General features: G+C 41.5%; 1 protein-coding gene across 14 annotated transcripts in view; it reads left to right on the top strand.

The window, feature by feature from the left end:
- Nucleotides 1–24,152, top strand: part of FAM169A (family with sequence similarity 169 member A) — a 138,711-nt gene extending 114,559 nt beyond the window's left edge. For 13 of the 14 annotated variants that reach the window (XM_075932270.1, XM_075932275.1, XM_075932269.1 and 10 more), the window contains 9 exons: nucleotides 2,067–2,238; nucleotides 6,586–6,765; nucleotides 10,010–10,138; nucleotides 10,406–10,518; nucleotides 11,804–11,858; nucleotides 12,212–12,347; nucleotides 13,676–13,844; nucleotides 17,416–17,622; nucleotides 20,219–24,152. In XM_075932270.1, the coding sequence (XP_075788385.1) occupies nucleotides 2,067–2,238; nucleotides 6,586–6,765; nucleotides 10,010–10,138; nucleotides 10,406–10,518; nucleotides 11,804–11,858; nucleotides 12,212–12,347; nucleotides 13,676–13,844; nucleotides 17,416–17,622; nucleotides 20,219–20,767 (1,710 nt within the window). In that variant the 3' untranslated portion in view covers nucleotides 20,768–24,152. The remainder of the gene's footprint in view (nucleotides 1–2,066; nucleotides 2,239–6,585; nucleotides 6,766–10,009; nucleotides 10,139–10,405; nucleotides 10,519–11,803; nucleotides 11,859–12,211; nucleotides 12,348–13,675; nucleotides 13,845–17,415; nucleotides 17,623–20,218) is intronic. The other variant, XM_025185260.2, reaches the window with a different exon arrangement.
- The last annotated feature ends 1,462 nt before the right edge of the window (nucleotides 24,153–25,614 follow it).

Raw genomic sequence — 25,614 nt, 5'->3', positions numbered from 1 at the left:
CCTGCTGCCTCTATCCAAGCATCCCACGGAGCAGCCTCTGTTCGTGGGCAACCTGGATCCCCCATGGACAGGGGCTACTGGAACCCTGTGCTGCTGCCTCTGTATCAGAGGCAGCAGTGTGGGGAGGCAGGAAATCGATTTGCACAGGGAGAAGGTGTTTTAACCGGCTCCCCTCATGGACAAGCTCCTGCCTGATACCTCGTGCTGCTGCCTCTGATACAGAGGCAATAGTGCAGGGTGGCAAGGGGCTCCCTGGGACTGGGCCTCGGGTGCTATTAAATAGTCATGTAACCAATAATATTTTATGCAGTCTACATGACTATTCGATTGTACAATAGTTAACATCCCTATTTTAAATCCCACGTTTAGTCTGATAAATCAGACTAGTTAGGCTTAACTTGCCCTTTTGGTGAGAGTTTCCATGCTGTCTTGTTTTAAAGTCTTACTTTAAAATTTGGTTTTGTTTTTCTGAGTTGTGGGTGATAGATTTTTCATAGAGGTTTGGCTTTTAATTTTTCCACACATTTCTGAAACTGTATTTTAACAGCCTTAATTTTTCAGCACTGTTTCTGAGCACTGTCTCCTTCAGTTGTTCCCATTTGCTCCTTTGTTCTAGCAGTAAGATGCAAAAGCTTATCTTTTAATCACAGCACTCTGTACAATCCTTGAGTTGATCTTTCAAGTATCTTCTTATCTATTTGATTAAAGCAAAATTAGGCTGACCATATTTCCCAAGTGAAAACAGGACATGCTATGTGGGGCTAGCCTGAGCCCTTCCCTCTCCATGCACAGGGTTGGTCCAAATCACTCACAGGAGCCCCCTCCCAATGTGGGGCTGGCATTGTCGCTGCCCTGAGCCCTATCTGCTCCATGTAAGATTGGGGATGATATCTCTGCTTGCCTGAGCCCTGCCTCCTTCCCTCCCTCTCCCCTTGCTTAGGGCAAGTATTGTTGCTTGCTCTTTTGTATGTTCCTCTGCACCTCAATTTTCTGACAAAACTGGGCATTTTCCCATTTGCTCTTGCGAACTGATCGAGTTAGTAACAACAAGTGGGGACAAATTCCTGCTTTTGCCAAAAGTCAGGACAGGGCTTTAAAAATGGACTGTCCCAGCCAGAATGGGATGTATGGTTGTCCTAAGCAAAATGTGTTTGTGTTTTTGTTTTGTTTTTTTGCTGAATTTTCACAACAGCTTGTCTCAGATTCTCATCCTTTAGCTGATAGAAAGTGTGCCAACCTCCTCGGGGAGGTCTTCTAACTCTTTCCCACCCATAATGCTTGCAAATTCTTAACTCTTCCCTGGCAGCTTTTCCTAGAATAGTCTACAGCAGCTTCAGGTAGGTTCATCTCTTAAAGAGGTCAGATACTGCATTTAGCGTCTCCTATCTGTGCTTAAGAGTTACATTCCCATACAAAAGACTATTCCAAAGCTGGAGTTTAATCAAACTGAAAGAGCAAAAAAACATGGCTTGCAGAAGCCCATTGCTGCGTAGTCCTTTTAGTGCATATGCAACTTTTGCTGCTGCAGCCAGAGCTATCTATTTGCTTTTGACCCCTTTATCAGGCCTTCAGTCCAGTGGGATAGGACACAGGTAAATCTAACCCCAACATATCTCTGTGAATGTTATATGTCTACTTCCAGCAATGATGGAGAAGTATGTTATATGGTCCCTCCCAGAAGATCTGAGCACATGTTCTTTGTAGCATTCCAAATTCAAATTCCTGCTAGCCTCAGAAGACTAACTGACACAGTGTTGTTGTATTTGGTAAATGTTTCTTAAAATAAAAAAAAATGCTATGTTCATTCAAATTAAAAAACAAACATAAAGCCTTTAAATCATCCACACACCTTTTTAACATTAAGGTGTACAATAGATGTGATCTAATCTCTAATTTTATACACTGCTTATCACTATGGCAATTTCTTACCCTCAAAATGTGAGGCCTGATCTTTCAGAAGTGCTGAAAATTTGCACCACTGAAAATAAACCCCGTAACATCTAAACTTCAACTAAATTATTGTCATTTTAACTGTTGAACATTTAAATGTACTTGTGTTTCCATAGGTGAAGACTCTTGGAGAAAGAGTGGTTCTGTATGTTTTGAATCGAATTATTTATCGCAAACAAGAAATAGAGCGAAATGAGATCCCCTTCCTCTGTCACAGTAGCAGTGACTATGCTAAGATTCTGTGGAAAAAAGGAGAGGCCATTGGGTTCTATTCTGTTAAACCAGCAGGTAAAAACATTTAAGTATTTTTTTTAATAAAGCAATGGAAAACCAAACTCCTTTATCAGACCTTTTAAACTGCACTAATGGTATGATTGATACGTGCATCTCTTTCTGAATTCTTAAGAGCAGGCAAGGTTCTAGGCAAATTTTTCAAAAGTGACTTTAGGGTCCTAAATCACTCTGGCTTTTTTTTAAAAAATTGCCCGTAGTCTTTGCAGTAGCTGTTATGGGTACTAGACTATGCCCAGGACTTCAGGTTTCAAAATTTTTGCTTCATTTACATACTCCTCCATCAGCCATGCTTGTCAGCGTTGCCCACCAAAACCCCACATTGTGGTAAGGTACAGTCTCTGCTGCTTGTTCCCCAGTTGTACCTGAGAAATGTGGAAACTTTAAGTAGAACCTAACAGAAAAGGCTTTGAGGCTGCGGTAGAACCAGGCCCGGGGACTTCTCCCAGACTTCAGCCTGTCTCAGTAAAGTGAATGCTTCATGTCCCGGGGTCTGACCTCAGGAGTGAGAAAGTCTACTCTCAAAAATTTCTCAGTGGGATCTTTTCACAAAGATACGGAATATTTTCATAAATATAAAAGTAAATCTTTCAAATCCACTTAGAAGAAGTTGAATAGAACCCTGCCTAAATTGAACAAGTCTTCTAGCTCAATTCAGGAGAACTTAGAACATCCTAAGTTTCAAAGACTTAACAAGAAAGCCCATAAATCTAGGATTCTGTTGGTATCAGAGCACAATTTGGCAACATTAGTGTACCTTCCATTGTCAGCTGATCTCGAAGCGTGACTTCAAACAGTGTACTCACCAAACTGGGAGTCCATGAACACCATAGTAACTGTTGCCATGAAAATATTATAATTTCTGCTATGGTGGAAGACTCCATACCAAGAATGCATGCATTCCTTTCTCCTCACTGGACAGCATCATCATTACAGATACTTCGATAAGTTAGGGAACATGTATTGGCAAGCACACAGCACAAGGCACTCTATCTCAAGAGTCCAATCAGAAATCTCCTAAGCTGTCTGTCACTGTAGTGGAACGTGTTTGGGATCAAACTATGTCAAACTATGAACAGTATGTCAGGCTGTATTTTGCTCTCTCCACCTCAGTCATGGGGTAATGGCTCATTCCACAAGAAGACACGTGACTTCTATGGCATAGTTTCAGGAAGTACCTCCACTTGATATTTGCAAGAAGCCTACATGGCATTTTTGAGGTGTTTTGTTTAGTACAGGACTCCTTTGCTGATATATGCTTTGGAATTGTAGTCCTTTGTACTTCTCTGCCATCTGTACCCTCTCACCCTCCTACTTGAGTACTGTTTGCACTCACCCACATTAGAATACACATAGGGACCAGTACTCAAAGTAAAAGAGAAAGCTACTTACCTTTGTAATTGGAGGTAATTCAAGATATATGGCCCTGATCTGTATTCCACTACCTGCCCTTCTTCTCTGCTGCTTCGAATCATCTTTTGATTTTCTACTAAAGAAGGAACCCAAGAGGCAGTCAGTCTGCCCCACTCCAGTCTCTTTAGTTGGAGGCATGTGAAGAGTGAGGGCACATGAGCGGACTGACAGGCTCTGCTTTTAGAATTCTGCAGCTCTGGGTGCATGGAGCGCGCACACAGTGAAATACACATAGGGACCACATGCATTGAAAAACCTCCAGTTACATGGGTAAGTAGTTTCTTCTTATACCCCATCATTCAAGACAGAAATCTTGTCCAGTGTTCTACCCTTTTAACACTGAAGATGTAAAGTAGTGCTGCATAAAGATACATTAAGAGTCATGTGGGAGAATTTGTTGTGCATTGCTTAATACATTTTGGTCATGGTCATACCAGTTTGGTGAGGATTAAATTCACCCAGGCAGTGGAAGTTACAAACATTAATACTGCATCGTGCATGTGTACAGTCTGATCCTTCAATCCCCTTGCGTGCAGAACTCCAGTTGATCTCAAAGTGGGTTCAGGGTTAGGTCTCGTTATTGCTGTTCTTTGTGTGAATTGTGCTAGTGCCTAGGACCCCAGTCACAGATCATGACCTTGTTGTGCGAGGTGCTGTACAAACAAAAATGATTGGCCCAAAGAGCTTACATTTAACTAGCATGTTTCAATGTCATTAACATTGCTCATAGATTGTTCTCTCATATTTTTTCATTGCTTAAATATACATTATAAATTCCCTATGATTGTTATAAAACTTGATTGCATTTTTCACTTTTGCTGAATTAAATCTAACCTATTTGTAGATAATTTGTTGATCACAATGATGGCCCTCTTTAATAATAATACTACTAATAAATAAAAATATCTAATTTTGGACCAGAGTGATATGATATGACATCCTAAATTTATCCTACTCTCAATAGTAGGTTTTTGGATTAACTTTAGGGAAATTTGTGGTGAATTGCTACTATTGTACAGCAAAGTGAAGCCCGCTGGGCTTCCCGGACGGCGGTGGTGCGGGGCTGACCGTAGTGTCCAGCCATACGGTCAGCCTCAGCCATCCAGGCTGGCAGGAAAGCCTCCCCCTTTCGCTCACACAAATTGTGGAGCACACAACATGCTGCCACCACGGGAGGGATGTTGTGCTCGGCCAGGTCCAGACGGGTGAGGAGGCATCGAAAGCGGGCTTTCAGTTGCCCGAAGGCCCCCTCCACCACGATGTGGGCCCTGGTCAGCCTGGCATTGAAGGCCTGGCGGGAGGGATTGAGGTGCCCCGTGTACGGCTTCATCAGCCACGGCTGCAGTGGGCATCCCCCACCAGGTACACGGGCATGTCCACGTCCCCGACCCTGATGTGGCGGTCGGGGAAGAAGGTCCTGTCCTGCAGCCGCTGGCACACGGAGGAGTTGCGGTACACCCGGGCGTCGTGTGCTTTGCCGGACCAGCCCACATTAATATCCGTGAACTGTCCCCGGTGGTCACACACGGCCTGCAGGATCACAGAGAAGTACCCCTTGCGGTTCACGTAACGGGATGCCTGATGTTCCGGGGCACGGATGGGGATGTGCGTCCCGTTGATGGCCCCCCCGCAGTTGGGGAAGCCGAGGGCGCCGACTCTCCGGATGACGGCGTCCGGGTCGGTGAGGCGGACCATCCTCTGGAGCAGCACCCGGTTGATGGCCTTGACCACCTGCGGAGAGAGACACAGCAAAGCGCCAATCAGTGGGGCGCCCTGGTGGCTGGGAGCGTTTGTGCCCTGGCAGTGCCCCGCGCCCCCCTCCCGGAAGCAACCCCCCTGGCGGCGTGTAGTACGGCCGGGACAGACCGACCCCTCCAGTGCGGGGCGCGTTCGCCTCCTCCCACCCCTCCTTTGTCCCTGGGGCAGCCCATCCCCTCCTCGCAGCCCCCCTCCCCCTCCGGTGCGGTGGCCGACGAGTGCCATGCCTGCATGAGCACCACTCCGACGGTGGATCTTCCCATGCCGAACTGGTTCCCGACGGATTGGTAGCTGTACGGTGTGGAGAGCTTCCAGAGGGCGATGGCCACCCGCTTCTGGAGGGGGATGGCGGGCCTCATGCGAGTGTCCCTTCTGCGCAGGGCAGGGGGGCGAGCCACTCGCAGAGCTCCAGGAAGGTGTCCCTCCTCATCCTGAAGTTCTGGGTCCACTGTCGGTCCTCCCAGCGCTCCAGGACGATGCGGTCCCACCAGTCGGTGCTGGTGTCCAGTTGATTATCCGGTAATAAAATGCTAGTCACGCCCTCTCTTCTCCCCCCAGCCCCCGGCTGCCTCTATTAGAGAGAGGCAGCGAGGGGGAGGAGCAGGAGCCAGTGCTGGGGGGAACTGGTAAAGCCAGTTCCCCCCAGCACCATCTCTGAGAGGGCCAGGAGAGGCAGAGGCACAGAGGGAAACAGCGCGAGTGAGGACTGCTTTTGTCTCCACCCCTGCCGGTTCCTACTGTGGGTGCTTCTGCTTTTGAAATGTACAAGAGCTCTGCAGGGCTCTTGTACATTTCAAAAGCAGAAGTGCTGCAGGTAGCACTGGACGAGCAGGTACTCAAGCTGTCCCCGCTTGCCCCATACTCTCTGCGGCGCCCCCTCCCCCCACTGCCTCTATGAGAGGAAGTAATGGGGGGAGCCCAAGCACCATCTCTGGAATACTGCCTGCCCTCCTGCTGCCTTTATCAGATAGGAGACACTGCTGCGAAACAGCCCCCTGTTCACAGGGGTCCCAGCAGGGAGCTGGGCCCCCCCATGGACAGGGACTGTTGCTGCCAAGGAACCACTGTTTGCGGCAGTTAGGGTAAAAACCAAGCCATTATATGATGTCGATGATTTAAAGCTGTGACAAATCAGTGATGAAATACTGATGTATGGTTTCCCCATAATTTCAGGAAGCCTATGTAGCTCCTACCTTACCCAGAGCTATCAACTTCCAGTGCTGGACACAATGTTTGTGAGGAAGAAACATCGTGGGAAAGATTTTGGGTTAATGATGTTGGAGGATTTTGTGGATTCCTTTACTGAAGACACACTTGGTCTTCGCTACCCACTGTCATCTTTCATGTATGCAGGTAAATTCTCTAACTTTTTTCCTCGTCTTCTCCCTCAATTCAACGTGGAAGGAAGAGATTAAATTTCTTAAAGTTCATAGTAGGGGTGTAAGAGACTAGTTGACTACTGATGCAACTAGTCACTTCCCCCCTTGCTGCCTCTATCAGGCTATGTCTACACTACAAGATTTTTGCAGAAAAACAGCCATTTTTGCGTAAAAAGCGGCAGACTGTCCAAACCTCAAGGGTGTTTTTGTGCAAAAAAAATTACGGTAAATCAACAGGACAGAGGGCTTTTGCCTGTAGAGTTATTCCTCTCTCCACAAGGAATAACTCCTTTTTGCACTACAGCTCTTGTGCAAAAAGGCATGTGTGGATGCTCTGCAGGGGTTTCTTGTGCAAAAAGAGCCTATCAGAAGAAGCACAGGTGCTCTGATGGCCATTCCATTAATCAGAGCTTTCTTGCGCAAGAGCGTCCATGCAGTGTGGACGCGCTTTTTCTCAAAAGCACATTGCTTTTGCGATGTGCTTTTGTGGTGTGGACGTGCTTTTGCGCAAGAAGTTTTTGCGGAAGATCTCTTCTGGAAAAATCTTGTGCAAAAACCCTGCAGGTAGAAAAAGCCTCAGAGAGAGGCAGCAAGAGGGGGGAGCAGGAGCCAATGCTGAGGGGAGCCAGCTTAAAAGTGCCCTTATAGACTAATCGAATAGTCAATAGAAATCCCGTTGACCATTTGATTAGTTAATTAATCTAAATTTAACATCCCTAGTTCATAGCAGACTTTAAATAAATATAAAATATGTTGCTATTCAGTGAACCTTAAAAAGTCATATGGAGAATGTGTATGTTGCTTTATTTTCTTGTAATCCTTGCATTTCTATTGGTTAATGTTATAGCTTGTTGATAGGTGCACTCTCTTGTTCTCTCTGACAGTAAACAGAATACACCCATGTGATTTGCCTCATTCTCCTTTGATCTAGTTCTAGAGTTGAACTGTAGTCAAAATGAAATCTGAGTTTTAGAGAGTCACTAGTGAGAGGAGAGAGCACATTTTCTAGGTGTGCCTGTCTGTGGGCACCCTGCTCCCTCTGACTCTGTTACTTCTGTAATTGCAGACATTACTTGGCTGAAAGTGCTTTGCCCAAAACAAGTCCATAATGTTTCCCCCTTTATTTTTAAAAGTAATAACATAGATGAGTTTAATGTTATGATTAAAATACTTAGTATTAAATAAGTGGAAGGGTGCTGTGTTTCAGGGGCTGGCTTGTTGAGGTCTTGCCACCAAGGTAAAAAAACAGTCCAAACAAGTGAAATAATGGAAGTGTTCACATATATGTGAGAGACAAGTACTGACAAGGGTATGAGAGCTAATGTTACCCCAGAATATGTGTGGAGTTGGAAGAGAAGAGTCGTTGGTTCCTGAGACTGTTATGTCCCAAAGCCAAAATATAAGGGCAGTTTAATAAAATATAGAGACTCTTCCTGCATTCCCACAACAAAGCATACTGGGTGTAGGAATCCTCTGGGGTTTCTGCCTGCTCTTTACTGCTGGGGCAATGTCCAGAGATTAAGGAGGATTCCGAATACGCTGTGTCTTCTGCCCCCCTCCCCTACCTGCAGAGATAAGCCTTTAAGAGAAGGCCTGCACCAGAAATAGTAGCTGATTTACTCTGAGGAGAGCAAACTGCTCCACAGAGTGATCAGCTCCCCCCACCTATTGCTAGTAGCAGCTGCCTCTCAGCTTTAGAGTAAGACTAGTTAAACTAAGTGGGAGTGATGGGGGTCATATAAATGGGTAGTTGCTAGCATTGCTTTTCTGTGGATGTGGGTGATACCTGCTGTGGTGTACTTTCCTCCCAATGCATGCTTTGGTTGAGTTGTGTGGAATGTGCCAAATGAAAAGATTCACTGATAGTATTTTAAGAGGAGAGGGGAGAGGGAAATAAAAAAGATTAATGGTGAGTGTGTTGTAGTAAACAGTGCCAAAACCAACTCCTCTGTACTCCAGCAAAGTACTTTACATGGGTGCTGTCAGCAACATTGATTGACAGAATCTGTTGGCTATATGCACTGTTCAAGAGCATATCTCTGATATGTAGACAAGTTTAAATCCTTGTTCAGTGTAAAATTCTCTAGAAACAAATAACCTTGCAACTTGTGTGTAAAATAACAGGTAATACTGTACATTTGTATTCATTTTTAAAAGTTGGATTTCAAGGATATTTTTTTATTGAGAAAGAAAATTTTCTTTGCACCTGTAATCTGAAGCGGGCATAATGAGTGAGTATTTTGTACTGCCCAAAATGCTTACTAGAACTCGGGGGAGAGGGGAATCCTATAGTCCCTGCCCCCTTAAGGTTACATCTAGGGATATGATTCAGATGATGAAAATGAACATACATTGTCCTCACTGCTTTGGATCATAATTGAGCAGAATCTGTCATCAGCATGGAAGTATGTCCTCTGGAATGGTGGCTGAAGCATGAAGAAGCATATGAATGTTTAGCATCTCTGGCATGTAAACATTGAAAATCTGTTCTCACTTTCAGGTCACTTCGTAAGTAAGAAGTGAGCAGCATTTTGCCTTGTAAAAATAAACAAACTTGTTTGACTGAGTGATAGGCTGAACAAGAAGTAGATCTGAGCAGACTTGCATGTGTTAAAATTTTACATTGTTCTATTCTGAAAGCATTTTCTCACATAATTCTATATTTGTAAGTCCAGTGTTCATGATAGATTGCATTATAGTACTTGTAATGGGGGAATGTAAAAATTATATTTTTGTTTTATAGCACTAATATTTATCATAAAAATAAAGTGAGTACTATACATGTATTCTGAATTGTAAATGAAATCATTTGAAAATGTAGAAGACATCAAAATATTTAAATAAATAGTATTCTATTTAATAGTTGTTTAACTATTGTTTAATTGCTATTCATTTTTGAGCTAATTGTATGAGTTAATTGTGATTGGAAGCCCTACTTACAATCTAAATTTAAGACAGTACAATGATGGAAGGTGCTAAGAGGAATGGACTAAGATCTTGAAGGATGAGGGTTGCAGAAATGTTATTATCTAGTTACTCAGGTTAGATATGCACATCTTGGTGACTCAGTTTCTTTTTGTTTGTAATGCATTATAAATATGATAAAGTAGAAGTCAGACTATAATTGAGTGATTAGGATAGTGTTTTGTAATTTCTCAAGCTGAGTTACAAATACACCTAATGGGTACTGTGGGTTGGTTTTGTTTCTGTTTTTTCAGCTTGTAAGCAGTATTTTGAAAAGTACCCAGGGGATCATGATCTTCTATGGGAGGTTGAAGGAGCAGGATACTGGTTCCAGAGAACGCCTATTACAAGTGTATTGCAGAGAGAAACACTTGAAACTGAAGGTAAGATGCTTTGGAAACAGAGCCAGGAAACTATTGAGACTTGAAAAGTGAAGTTATATTGTACAGTGATTAGCCTACAGTATTTTTTGTAAACAGCCCCGGTTGTGAACAATCTCCACTGAAGTCATTGGGAAGACTACAAATGGCTTAATTAGTAGCCAGTTTGGGCCTTATGTCAGTTTACATTCAGAGTGGATAACAGGTTTTCTGCATTTTTTTTAAAAAATGTATTTGCATTTTTTTTCTGTTGAATTTTTCTAAGAGCAGGAGCCTCTCAAAAAGAAAACAACAGTTCCCAAACTGAAGAGTGTTTTCTGCAGTCTGCCATGGAATCTGTAACAGGAAGCGAACAGAGCACCAAGATGGAAACGCAGCTAAGGGTAGGTACACATGTCTATGTATATATCTACAAAGCAAGAGTAGTCTTCTTATAGCTTCATGTTCTTCTAGCTTCCTTAATTACTTTTTCTGTAAAATCTTTTACTGAAGAGAGAGAGACAGGTTTCCAAAACAGAAGTGATTTTTTTTAAATAATCCATTTCTAATGTCTAATTAGAGAATGATGATACTGGATAAGATTTTGGGAAAAATCCATGAATTTAATAAAAGTGTGTGTGGCTTGTTCAATACTCTTTCTTTATCCCTCGCTTTTCTTTATCCCTCGCTTTCCTCTCTCTGTCTCTGTCTCTCTCTCTGTCTCTCTGTCTGTCTGTCTGTCTGTCTGTAAGTCTTTTCAGGAATCAAGTTGAACTTCCATTATCTCTTCAGTGTTCTCTGAACCTAATTGCTTGGACCTGAGCATTTCTTTTGAGCCATCCAGTCTAGGGATGTTAAATATCAGTTAATTGAATAGTCGATTAACCTCATGATTCTTATTGGTTAGTCAACTATTCTACAGTCTCCAGGCAACCCTTATTTGGGGGGAAGCTCCTGGACCAGGCATGAGCCAGAACTGAGCCTGGCTGCCTGACCACCTGGCTCCTAATACACTTTAAATGCATAGCCGCAAGGGGGTAGGTCCAGGACCCAGTGCAAGCCGGGACTGAGATGGGCTGCTGGCCAGTCTGTTAAAAAATATACTGGCAAAGGCTGTGGGGGGAAAGTGTGTAGTTTATAGCATTTACCTATAAGCTTTTGCTTATCGGTTAATCGGCTGTACTGTTACCTCCCTAATCCAGTCAGACAGAACCCGTGGCTTTTATCAGAGAAACCTTATATACATAGTTGTGGCTTCAAATCAATCACAATCGAGAAGATACATATGAAATTTTGTTGAACAAAATTGACGTGGGTGTCAGGAGCTATGAAAGACAGATGCTTTTGTTACACTTGGACTAATGTTACCTTTTACAGTGAAACAGCTATGAGCTTTGCAGCTGGCTACCCAAGAGTGGGGCTGGCAGTTCCTGGGGAGCCAGCATGTAACTTGTGTTGAGGGGCCAGGCCCATCACGGATAGGGGCTGCTGCAGCCAGCCTGAGCAGCCCTTGCCTGTAGTAGGCCCCTCAGGATGAAGCAGCCCCCTGTTTGGGGTGGGCGGGGAGCTGCTCCAGCCCCTACCGGTTAACCATATACATCCCTAGTTGGGATATGAAAGCATTTCAGTCAGGAGAATACAATCTCCAGTGGTTCAGGCTTTAAAGAACAGTATGTTTTTCTGCTTTAGGTTGATTCCCAAAAAGGCAAAGAAATCTTAGATGCCCATGCAAGCACTTCTGAAGGTAAAAAATAATGTTGAACATCAGTGTTATGATTCTTAAATTCTATAAGGGTAATGGCCCATTTTCATCATTACCTTTAACTTCTCTGTGCCTTGATTTAGTCATCTGCAAAATGGATAAAACACCAATACCTCTTTTAGAGGTGCTGGTGGCCTAAACAACATATGTAAAGTACTTGGATAAATGCCAGTATCGTAGATTTATTTTGATCTGTTTAAAAAATTCTCATAATGAAATGCTTTTTCAGTTAGGCCCTGCATATGCCTACCTTTTACCTAAAATTGTTTTACCTAATAGATCTGCGTATTGTATGTGTATTCTTTCATTTGCATTAATTTTGCTATATCTTTAAGAGCTTGGTATTACTCCTGTTTCCACTCGAACACGAAGCAGTAATTTAAAACGTCCCAGGATAGGAAAGAGGAGCCAGGAATCTGAAACTGAAACTCCTTCTGGAGAGGATGAAAACCTTTGGATATCAGGAAGCAGGTAATGTGTTGTTTTTCATTTTGCCGTTTTAGTGGTATTAGTTGTCGGTGCCCACTCATGTGGTACATGCTATTTCCTGTCCCATTAGAAAGTAAAACTGATATACCCTCCTCCTGCTTTAGTCTAATTTGCAGATTACTTAAAAAAAAAAAACCAACAACAAAACTCAAGGGAAAAAACAAGCTGCCACCTCCAAAGTGATCACAAGAAAACAAAGATTTGTGCTTACATATCAACTCAGCAGACACTGGGAACAATATACACAACACTGTAGTGACTAGCTACACATTGAACACTTTTTATTGTATTGGTATCTTGAAGAATCAAAGTTTAAATATACAACTGTGAGAGTGTTGTTGGGTGTGTGTGGTATTTATAACAAGGGAACATAGCTTAGCTTTTGTATTCTGATTTCTCTCTTGTATATTACAAAAAAAAAAAAAACACACCACATCTTGAAAGGCTACTAAGACCATGAAACATTGATTGCACAGGCTCCCAAAGAAAAGATGAGCGTTTTTTGTAAAAAGCAGATTAAAAAAACCAAACCAAAACAAAAAAAAAACCACCTAAAACCCCCTCACTGACATGAAGAGAACTTTACTTTTTAGTTAGATTCAGAAACTTGTTTGGATTGATAAAAAGTATAGAATGGATCAAAGGAAGCTGGTTGTATTTTGTTAAAACAGTATTTCTAGTGGATGCCAGAGAACCAAGAGGCCAAATTACTACTTTGTAGTAATTGGAATATAGTTTTTGTAAAATGTCTGCATTCATGAAGCATGTCCATATGATATCTATTTTCATCACTGGAAGAGGAGGGGAAATGAATATCCTTACTGAAACCTGACACAGTTCAAAAGACTTCATGTCTAAAACAATTGCCACTCAAGCTACTCCAACAGTTAAGTCGTATAAGACTGATACTGGTATACCTGGGTTGGGTGAAGTTCGGTCTCTTTCCGCAAAATCCAGATTTTCTTACAGTAAGGGATTATTAGCATTTTATAACTTCCAAAGCCTATAACCTTTGTGAAACTATTCCTGATTTCTAATTTTGAAATCAATGAAAGCAAGATAGAGGCCTCTCTCTCTCTCTCTCTCTCTCTATATATATATATATATTGCTGCAGCAACAGTTTAGTTGAACAACTATCTAGTTAGGAGTTGGCCATTTTCAGTATTTAATGTTTATTTTGGTGGGTTCTACACTTCTGTATGATGAATGTGTGCTATAATAATTAACTTGTAATGGAAGGAATTTTTCATTATGAAATGGTGTCACTGAGATTAATCTAAAATAAAAAGTGTTTTATTTTCTGTTGCAGATTGGAACCTGTAGCACATACATCTGAAAGCTCAGAAGAGTTAGGAGAAGAAAATGAAGAAATTGTAGATGAAAATGAAGAAGAAACAGTTGCTGACAATGAGGACCAATCAATATTGGAAACACAAGAGTTATGTACATCACCATCTGACAAACAAAATGAGAAAGAGGTAAATCTCAAATGGGTGGATACACTCAGTCCAGATAAGATCCAGGTGGTGGTGATATGTTTGAGGAGGCTTTCCATCCTTATCTGAGCAGGAGATTGCTGCAGTCTTTTGTATCAAATATAGTCTTTGCTACTATATTTGCCTTTGACAACTCAGCGTGAAATTATTGCAACACACGTTATCAGGGATGTAAGGGACTAGTCGACTAGTTGCTTCCCCCCTCCTTGCTGTCTCTCTCAGAAAGAGGAAGCAAGGGGGGAGGGAAGCAGAGGGAGTTCGGGGGGAGCCGGCTTAAAAGCTGGTTCCCTTTCCCCCCTTTTCCCTCCCCCCGCCAGCTGCAGCTCCATGGGAGGGGGAAGGGATGCAGCAGCAATATCCCAGCTTTGAAATGTACAAGAGTCCCCAAAAGAGCAGGGGCTCTTGTGCATTTCAAATATTGAAGCGCTGCCCTGCGTGGAACCCAGGGCCAGTGGGGATTCCCCTCTGACCCCAGACTCCATGCGGGTGCTTCCACTTTGAAAGTTACTTCAAAGGTTGAAACGCTGCATGGAGCCCAGGGCCTGCTGGAGCTCTTGTACATTTCAAAGCAGAAGCACCCACATGGAGCCTGGGGTCCATGGGGGAACTCCCTGTTAGCCCTGGGCTCCACGCGGTGTTTCAGTCCCATTGACTATTCTATTAGTTAATTAATCGAAATTTAACATGCCTACACGTTATGTGGAACTACATATTAAATCCATTTGGAAGATGAAACTGGTACAGAATTAGTCAGGGAAACTTCCTCCATACTATTGTGGACATTAGAGTTTAGTTTAGTATCTCTGGCAATATAAAGTAGTTGGAGCAGAGGCCAAAAACTGGTCTAATATCTCTGAAGAAAATTAGATGATCTTCAAGGAACTAATGGCTTGCTATGTATCAGTGACACTTTTAAATTTTGGAAATACTCGCTTTATTTTTTTTACGCTTGAAAAAAGCCAAAAGATTTTAAAAAAACCCCATAAATACGACTGTTTTCACAATAGCTTTAGTCTGTAACAGAAGCTGTTAAAACTAGAAATAATACTGGTGTCTTGGGAAAATCTCACATTCTGCTGATCAATGTCTCTATGCAAAAACTTCAGAGAGGTAGCCAGTTTAGTCTGTAACTGAAAAAAAAATTTAAAAACAACATACACTTGCAGCACCTTAGAGTGCGTTCACACTGCACCATACCTCGAAATAAGATAGGCAATCTGAGCTATGCAAATTGCCAGGGCTCACCAAGTGGTGGCGAGCCCCACTCGTCAGCTGCGCGGTTCTGCGTTCTGCGCGCACTCTTCCAGGTTCTTGCCACGGGTGAGTAGATTACATTATTTGTCGAGCCCTGCAAATTGCATATCTTCTTTCAATGCTATTTCGAAATAGCTTATTTCGTCATTTGATGCTGCCTACACAGTGCCAGATTTCAAAATAAAGCATTATTCCGAAACGTCCCTTACTCCTCGTAGAATGAGGTTTACAAGGATGTCAGAATAGCGAGCCCGAAATAACAGGTTTGCTGTGAAAACATGGGATAGCTATTTTGGGATACTTTAGTATCCCAAAATAGCACTGCAGTGTAGATGTAGCCTTAGGGTATGTCTACACTACAAAGTTAATTCGAACTAACGGACGTTAGTTCGAACTAACTTTCATAGGCGCTACACTAGCGCTCCGCTAGTTCGAACTTAATTCGAACTAGCGGAGCGCTTAGTTCGAACTAGGTAAACCTCATTCTACGAGGACTAAGCCTAGTTCGAACTTACTAGTTTGAATTAAGGACTGTGTAGCCCCTTAATTCGAACTAGTGGGAGGCTAGCCCTCCCCAGCTTTCCCTGGTGGCCACTCTGGCAAACACCAGGGAATCTCTATTGCCCCCCTCCCGGCCCCGGACCCCTTAAAGGGGCACGGGCTGGCTACGGTGCCTGTGCCAGGTGCAAGCCTGCCAGCACCCAGCCAGCAGACCCTGCACATGGCACGGCTCGAGCCAGCCACCCGATGCCCCCCAGCCCTCCCCCTCTTCCCGGGACCAGGCTGGCGGCTCCTGGCAGCTTGCCCAGGACCGCAAGAGGCAGGCACCCGCCTGGTCCAGTGCAGACATCGTGGACCTCGTCCATGACCTCCACACTAGGCACAGGAATGCGGCCGTCTAGGGCAGGAGAGCTGCCAGCCTGGCCACCCAGGAGCAGGTGTGCATGAAAATCAAGGTGGTCCAGTGAGACCCCCGACCCTGAGCCCTGAGCTAAGAATGGCCGTACTGGGTCAGACCAAAGGTCCATCTAGCCCAGTAGCCTGTCTGCCGACAGCGGCCAACCCTAGGGACCCTGGAGGGGATGGACCAAAGACAGTGACCAAGCCATTTGTCTCGTGCCATCCGTCTCCAGCCTTCCACAAACTTCGGGCAGGGACACCACTCCTACCCCCTGGCTAATAGCACTCCATGGACCCAACCTCCATGACTTGATCTCACTTCTCTTTAAACTCTGTTCTAGTTCTAGCCTTCACAGCCTCCTGCAGCAAGGAGTTCCACAGGTTGACTCTTTGCTTTGTGAAGAAGAACTTTCTGTTATTAGTTTGAAGCCTGCTACCCATTCCTTTCCTTTGGTGTCCTCTAGTCCTTCTATCATGGGAACTAATGAAGAACTTTTCTATATGCACGCTCTCCACCCCACTCGTGCTTTTATAGACCTCTATCAATTCCCCCCTTCATCTCCTCTTTTCTAAGCTGAAAAGTCCCAGTCTCTTTAGCCTCTCTTCATATGGGACCTGTTCCAAACCCCTCATCATTGTAGTTGCCCTCCCCTCTCCCACCCTCTCTCTTCCCCTCTCCCACCTCCTTTTCCCAGTCTCCCCCAGTTTTGTTCAATAAAGAGAGATTCTATTTTTGAACACAATTGTCCTTTATTTTGTACATCAGGAAGGGGGGCTAGGGAAGGGTAAGTGGAAGGAGGTGAGGGAGGAATGGGGTACGAGCCCCCGATGGGGAGGACTGGGCTGGCTCTGCAGGCTTCTGGGGGTGGAAGCTCTCCTGCAGCTCCCCAATTGCCCCCTCTCCCCAGATGGCAGCCTGCGGCAAGTGCAGCCGGTCTGATGGCCGAGTGCTGTGATGTGCCCAGTGTGGGTACTTCGGGCAATCCAAGCCAGGACTGCTTTGCAAGCGGGGCACCCATGAGAACTGTCTGTCCGGGGTGGGGGTCAGGTCCCTTTAAGCACAGCCCTCGGCTAGCCTGAGACAGCAGCTCCACGCTCTAAGTCGTCATCTGATGCCCTGCCGGCACTGCTTCCGGCCAGCCTTAACCCCGGTTCAGGGTCCACTCTGTTTGGACATGCTAGTTCGAATTAGCAAAATGCTAATTCTAACTAGTTTTTTAGTCTGGATGCGTTAGTTCGAACTAATTTGAACTAATTTGGTTTGAATTAGCGCTGTAGTGTAGACATACCCTTAGAGAGTAATAACAAATGTAGATGATATCAATTTTGCCTCTGAGTTAGTTACGCTGATGTTCCGAACAACAGATGTGTCTAATTTGACTTAAAAATATCATTTTAGGAAACTGAATCAGAGCCACTCAATGGTGAACTAATGGAAGAAACTATCAAAACATCACTCATGAGTGAAGAGGAAACAGCTAGTGAAATACTAGATGGTGAATCCAAATTACAGTCTGATAATCCAGAAGAAGAATCTTTAACTCTGTTTGTTCCATTAATCCTTGACTCTTCAGTGAAATCTTCTGAAGATACAGCATCAGATAAGGTGAGGGAAGTACAACAAAATGATACTTTAGGTCTTTTTTCCTACAATGCATATATTAAGCTAATTTATTAAATAAGTATAGACTCTGAATTATTTGCAAAAGGAATTACCAGAACATATAGCAAAATCCATAAATAAAAGTTACTTCAAAGGTTGAAACGCTGCATGGAGCCCAGGGCCTGCTGGAGCTCTTGTACATTTCAAAGCAGAAGCACCCACATGGAGCCTGGGGTCCATGGGGGAACTCCCTGTTAGCCCTGGGCTCCACGCGGTGTTTCAGTCCCATTGACTATTCTATTAGTTAATTAATCGAAATTTAACATGCCTACACGTTATGTGGAACTACATATTAAATCCATTTGGAAGATGAAACTGGTACAGAATTAGTCAGGGAAACTTCCTCCATACTATGTTTAGTAGTAATCAGTAATAAATAAAATAAAAGGAGTTTAGTAATATGCAGTGCAAGGAAGCTCTGCTTCCTAAAACTAAGGAAAACAATGCTTTGGTCCTATCTCCCTTAACAATACTCATGTACACCTCTGAGAAATAACTGTACTCAGAGAGTAGTTATTAATGGTACACAATCCTGCTGGAAAGATATAACAAGTAGGGTTCTGCAGGGGTCTGTTTTGGGACCGGCTCTGTTCAATACCTTCATCAACTATTTAGATATTGGCATAGAAAGTATGCTTATTAAGTTTGCAGATGATACCAAGCTGGGAGGGGTTGCAACTGCTCTGGAGGATAGGGTCATAATTCAAAATGATCTGGACAAATTGGAGAAATGGTTTGAGGTGAACAGGATGAAGTTTAATAAAGACAAATGTAAAGTGCTCCACTTAGGAAGGAACAATCAGTTTCACACATAGAGAATGGGAAGTGACTGTCTAGGAAGGAGTATGGCAGAAAGGGATCTAGGGGTTATAATGGACTGCAAGCTGAATATGAGTCAGCAGTGTGATGCTGTTGCAAAAAAAGCAAACATGATTCTGGGATGCATTAACAGGTGTGTTGTGAGCAAGACACGAGAAGTCATTCTCCCGCTCTACTCTGCGCTGGTTAGGCCTCAGCTGGAGTATTGTGTCCAGTTCTGGGCACCGCATTTCAAGAAAGGTGGAAAAATTGGAGAGGGTCCAGAGAAGAGCAACAAGAATGATTAAAGGTCTAGAGAACATGGCCTATGAAGGAAGGCTGAAAGAATTGGGTTTGTTTAGTTTAGAAAAGAGAAGATTGAGGGGGGACATGATAGCCGTTTTCAGGTATCTAAAAGGGTGTCATAAGGAGGAGGGAGAAAACTTGTTCATCGTGGCCTCTGAGGATAGAACAAGAAGCAATGGGCTTAAACTGCAGCAAGGGAGGTTTAGGTTGGACATTAGGAAAAAGTTCCTAACTGTCAGGGTAGTTAAACACTGGAATAAATTGCCCAGGGAGGTTGTGGAATCCCCATCTCTGGAGATATTTAAGAGTAGGTTAGATAAATGTCTATCAGGGATAGTCTAGACAGTATTTGGTGCTGTCATGAGGGCAGGGGACTGGACTCAGTGACCTCTCGAGGTCCCTTCCAGTCCTAGTATTCTATGATTCTATCTTGGGGGAAGGTAGCCTTTTTCAAAAACTCATCTCTCTCTCTAGTAATGTCTCTCAGTGTTTAGACTTGATAAAATGAATAGGCAAAAGTAAAATATATTGCACTAATTAATTGCTGAAAGTATAAGAAACTTTATTTTTTTTGTAATACAATAACACCTCATTGTGCATGGTACTGCACACAGATCCAATGGTTCCTGTTGCAAAGAACATTACTATCTATCCAAGACAAGAGATAAATACAGACAGATGGGAGAACACAGAAACAATGAAACAGTGTTGGTCACCATGACACTGTGGTCTCAGCACAGCAGCATCTGAACTGTTGTGAAGTTTTTTGTAGGCCTCGTGGCAAAAGAGTTCAAGAGATTTTCAAGGAGGATGATGTAGTTTTGTGGATGTGTGCCAGGAGCTTCCCCCAAGAGTGGGGAGCAGCACAAGAGAAAGCACGAAGATTCTGGTTTGAAAACTGAACAGTGATGGTAGCTGGCATTATGGTCTGATTGGAGATGGGAGCTGACTCTTTGATACTGAAAGATGATTGGTAGGGTGTGGATAGGTCTTGAAGGGCCTTGACAATGAAGACAAATAGCTTATATTAGATACAGTAGAGTGGGAGATTGACACCTCAAGGAATGTACAACTTAAAGGCACAATTATAGGCACCAAACAGAATGTTAACTATTGGAAAGGGTACCGAAAATCCAGTGTCCATATACTTATTACCTCAGCACTAATTTCGAAGTGTGCCCCGTTGTGTGTGAGTGATCCTCTGAATGTTTGAATTTTCAAAGTTTTAGGAAAAAGCAGAGCCCTAAACCAAGAAGCTGGCTAGTGAGAGAGGGTAAGGAGAGGATTGTTATGTATGCATAATACTTTGAATTGCTGAGTGCTTCCAAACGCCCATTGCAAGCTGAGGTGTTCAGCACATTACAAGGGATGGTCCAGAGTCAGTGTATCAGCTCAAGAATGTGTGAATTGTTTCCTTGACTGTTTTTCCCTTCAGGTTGTGAACACAACTGATTCAGAAATACTGACGGAGGAAAGTATGGAAAAAGAGGGTACTGAAGAGGAGCAGCAAGCAGCCGAAAGGAAGAAATCATCTGATGAAAGTGCAGATACTATAAGTTCAGTGCCAAAGGAAGAACCATCTGATAATGGCCTTTCAGACTCTGTGGTAACTGAAGCACTAGAAGAATCTGCTTCTGAAAATGTATCACCCAATGCATCATCTTCCATGGAAGAGCAAAGTGAGGAAGCAGGGCATGACTCACAAGAAACCCCTGTTGTCCTTGGTCAGAGTTCTTTGATAGTGGTTGAACTTGAGGATGTGTCATTCCAGCAACATTCAGAAGGTCAAAAGAACCAATCAGAAGAGCTGTCTGAAGAGTCTTCTGAGCAGATGGATCAGTACTCACACACAGCAGCGGAGAGAGTTGCTGACAGCAGCTCAGAAGAAGCAGAAATTGAGGTACCAATAGTAGATCGGAGGAACTTACGAAGAAAGGCCAAAGGATACAAAGGACCACCCAAGAAGAAAGGGAAGCCTGCTTAACAATGAAGTCAATTGCTAATACAGCTATTTGTAAGTTATTATTTTGTTTAATTTAGGGTATTATTAAACTGCATGAGACACAGGATACACATGTATTCAGAAGTTTGGGTTGGACTTCCCTTTGGGATTCACCACCCTTCCTTAACTTTTCTTGAATTTTTAACCAATATATAATGAGCTTCATCAGGGTATGGAAGTAAATGGAGAGTCTTTTCCTTTTATAAAGGATAAATGCTGAATAAATGAACAGTTGTGCTAGTAAAGCAACAGAATTTACTTTTAAGATTAGAATTGTTAGAAGAAAACACTGTCTGTGAAATCCTAAACTTGTTGACTTCAGTGAGGCGAGGATTTCACACCAGATGTTCATGAAATTGTATTCTTTGCTTGAGACAAACCCACACAGACTACCAGAAAATAGAGAGAGAGAATGTATGGCATAAATAATGATAGCAAGATGAAGGGTGCATACATGAGAACTTACTCTTACAACTTAATGGGTCAAAATAATTTGCACAGTGCTAGCTGTTTTTTCTCTAGTATTATGTTTTAGGTGAACTGATTTTTCCACCACTTCTTCCAAATTCCGTTTACTGTTCATTTGAAGGAATATCAGCTGGCTCCCTGATCTGAAGCACTGTCAAAACAATGTCTAGCAGTGTTCTGTACAATAATGAAGCTTTTTAGTGGAGCATTAATGAAGCTTATATATGGTAAGTTATACGTTTATAGTTTCAAAATTCAGCATTAAGCATACATTTTACAACAAATACTTTTACTTGTGCATTGAGTTGCTAGCACATTTACAGAACTGTTTGGGTTACCACCCTAACTATGTACCTGTGCTAATATGTTTCTTGATCATCTTTGTGTCACATTGTGGAAAATAACCTTTCTACTAGAAATGGGCTAAGTATGAAGTGCTACCTGCTATCTTCCAAATACTTGGCTGGTGCATTCAGCAGCTGTTGGACATGATGTATATCAGGGGCATGACTCCTGTAGATCCCAAAAATTCCAGGTATACCATCACATTTAATTAGTGTAAACTAAATCAGGTTGCAACAAACATCCTGTATTCCAAATTATTGTCTTTGTGTAAATACCAGGAAATTGTTGCAGTTAGATGAAAAAGTGAAGTAGCCCTGACTCTGATGTAATTCCTGGGATAACAACTTTCCATTTGGGTGGTACTTGGATAGTAACATCCAAGCTTGCAGCATTAAGACTGACAGTAGGCAGAAGAGAAAAAAACAGACCATTCCCACATGTTTCTAAAAAATCCTCTTTATCTTCAGAGATACTTCTAACACATTTGATTCAAACTGCAACGTCATACAACAGTTATGAATTTTTAAATCACCATTTACTTCTATCCAATAATGAAGCTCCTGCAATAATGGGTAAAAACTCAGGAATAAGAAAGAACAGTGGTGCATGCACAGAAAGGAAGAAATGTGACTATTTGTATTCTTACATATTTTATAAAATAGATGAGCAAAAGTTGGCTCCTAAATGTCTCAAAATTGGAGGTACCTACTTATTTCTCTTTAGAGTTTATAAATAAAAGGTTCACTTGAATAACATCAATGATCTTTTAATTTTTATCCTCTATGAAAAAAGTATAAATATGTGTTTTGATTTTATGGATGTACAGTTTAACTTTTTAGCTATTTTCTTATCTATCTTAGTTAGCTGGTGAAACACACTTGTTCTTTTAAACTACTTTCACTCATTTTAAAATGAGGGTGCAAGTTTTTTAGAGGCTTGTACTGCATATGCTCTGGAATTGGGATGCATAGAATCATTGAGTTATATCTGTATTTCTTAGTGTTAAAATTTTTCCTGTCAATGTACATTTGTTATATATGAATATCATGGCTGAGAAGTATAAGCAGAACTTTTCTTGTTTATAAATATTCAAGTGAACCTTCAGCTTTTCTAAAACCAATTAAACATTTTCTAAGCACACAAGAAAAACCTTCTGTTATGTATGCTGTGGCTTCTCCTTTAGTGTTAAGATCTGTTGTAAAAATAGACAGTTTGAAAACACTGCTTTTTTTGTTACAAGAGTTGAACTTGTTAGGGGCAGAGGATTGACTTAAAAAGATGTGGATTTTGTGTGTGTCTATAGTACGTTTTAAAAAGTGGAGGTATGAATGTTATTAGGCTGCTAGTTGCAAACAGTTACACTTTGGGAAAGAGTGATAGACTCGTGTTCTTAGTAGATACTTACAAAATATCTACTTTTGATTAAAACTCAGTTTCATTTTCAATTGTTAAATGACAACATTTTTTTAGATAATGCACCCTGGCTTGCACATTTAAAATCAGTTCACTTGCATGTTTCCCTCGTCATCTAGTTAACCCAGAACTATCTTATGTTAACATATCCTGTTTCCAGTTCTTTGAACATTTGAATTTGCAGTCACACAATTAATACCTATTGCTATTTCAACAGTAAAAATCCACTTGACTTCAGTGGCCACATTGGTGTAAATTGAGTTCTTCATTGATGTCCAAAGCAGTTAACTTGTATAAAACTAGCAAAACTAAGACCAGAATCAGGTTGTTGATTATTAGGAAGATCTGAATATGGAGAACAAGTTCATAATTAGCCATTCTGCTGCTATCAGAATTCTTATCAGGGAAATCCTACAATTCAAGAAGATTACATCAGTGATTTGGCTAAATGTCTCATTTAGTATTTGCTATCTTATAATTAATAATGAGCTGGTGAAATCAAGCTACTCGTACAAAAGCATTAATTTGCATTACAATGCTGAAAATCCTAAATTACAACATTGCATAATCTCACATATACCTTCTGCTTTGCTATTACAAAGAGAACATCTCCATTTACAACTAAGCATGTCAATTAAGACCTTAAATTTGCAAAATAAAATTATTCTATTTTAGTCTTAACAGAAGTAAAATACTGCCTTCTTGTTTCAGATTATCAGTGAATGGTTAATTTTTTTTATGTCTTACTACACCAGCAATTCAAATCTGAACAGTGTTTGATTTTTATACAGTTTGGATCAAATGTTACTAAAACATGCTGTGGAACAATATATGGACAAACTAAAGATAGTGGTATTATTCTTGAGCCTTTTTTAGACTAGAAACAGAGCTTAAAGAACACTAACTTTTGATCTCAGCCTCATCTTTAGATGATAAATAGTTTTGTATTTGAATCTAACATTTGTTCATGTCTTATTGTGTTGCTCACTAATTTTCATGGAGATTTGTTTTGCTTCCCACAAATTCATATTCTTTGCTTTGTAGAGAAATATTTACTGTTCTCATCCTGTTTCCCAGAACCTATCATATTAAACTTACATTCATATCTTCTTTCAGAAATAAAATTTTATTTTTAGCTTGATACATGTTGGGTTCCCTATCTTTGCTATTCCCCCTCCCCCATGTTATCACACTATTCCATGGACTTCAGTGATTAGATATCATTTCAGATGACAACACCACTACCTAAGTTATACATACACAAGAAATACACAGTTCAAGTGTCAGCTTATGTGCTCCATTCTGATAAATGATACACCATTATCAAACTTTATTTCCAAGGAGACACATTAAAATTTATTTTAATGAATGTGGTGTTAGGTGTTTTCTAAACATGTGGTAGTATGTTTATAAATCTCTTATGGAAGATGTATTGCTATTCTGGATTACTGTGTTAAGTCTTGTTATAGTATTTTTAGTTTTTCTTTTGGTATTGTCTTGATGGCTACAAAGTAGTAATTAAACTTACATTTTTGTGACTTTTCTTTCTTGGTTTCAGTATTTGTTGTTTAGCAGAGGGGACACATATTTTCAATCACTCTAGTTCATGAAGGTATAGTTTATAGTTCTCCAAATGTCAGTATTTAACTGTTAAATTTAATCCATAATTTAAATACCGTGGAACTTCGAAAGTTCACTAACCAGAGTATAGAATACATATTAAAATAACTTAGCTTTATAAATATGAAGGTTTCATCTAATGAAAACTACTGTTCAATAAGCCCTAAGATTGCAGTCTTAAAATGTGAACTGTAAGACAAAACTGATTCCCTCGCTGATCCCTACTTCATAGCTTCATATGTCTACATTTCATCTTTTTTTATAAATTAACTTCAAACTAAACCACTAGAGGTATAAAGTACAATGATTAATTTCTCCAGTCAATGCAGAGTTAAAGATTCTTTAACCTCAGGTTTAAAACAGTAACAAAATATAAATTGCAACATGATCTTCCACAGGTTGGAGGAACAAAAACTTAAATTGAGAGAAGGTAAATGGCACGTGTAGGTCCTAATCCTGCAACAGCATCTTTGCAAGTGGACCTACCTGAACCCCATAGTGAAGTTCATGTGGCACCAGGAAGATATAATTGTAGGACTAAATCCTTACTGGAAGCAACTTTATTGTGCAGTTAAAAATGGATTGTGTTCACAGTATGAAAACAACTTAAGTTAAAACATGCATTGTGGTCCCCGCTTATGAAAACAGTTACATAAAAATGTTTCTCTAATTGTCTTACTTGCCATATGTGAAGATTTAACAGATTCAACTGGCATTTCTGATATGAGAAGTGGGAGGGATTGAGGCCAGAGTCTCTCTCAAAAATGTCTTCCCCCACCTTAAGCAAATATTAGTACACACTATATATTTGCTTATGATCCTCATTAAATTCAAATCAGTCATGTTACTTTTTTGTTCATTATATGAATGTTTATTTGAAAACTACAAGTAACCACTTCGAAGGCATAAACTTGGGAAATACATTACTGACAAGATTTTCTTAAAATAGACTAAATTCTAGCTTTAAAAAAATGCAGTGAAGC

Source organism: Pelodiscus sinensis, chromosome 6, assembly GCF_049634645.1.
Source record: "Pelodiscus sinensis isolate JC-2024 chromosome 6, ASM4963464v1, whole genome shotgun sequence".
Classification (NCBI taxonomy): domain Eukaryota; kingdom Metazoa; phylum Chordata; order Testudines; family Trionychidae; genus Pelodiscus; species Pelodiscus sinensis.
Note: the sequence above shows the minus strand (reverse complement) of the source record. Positions and strands in the feature narration are given on the sequence as shown.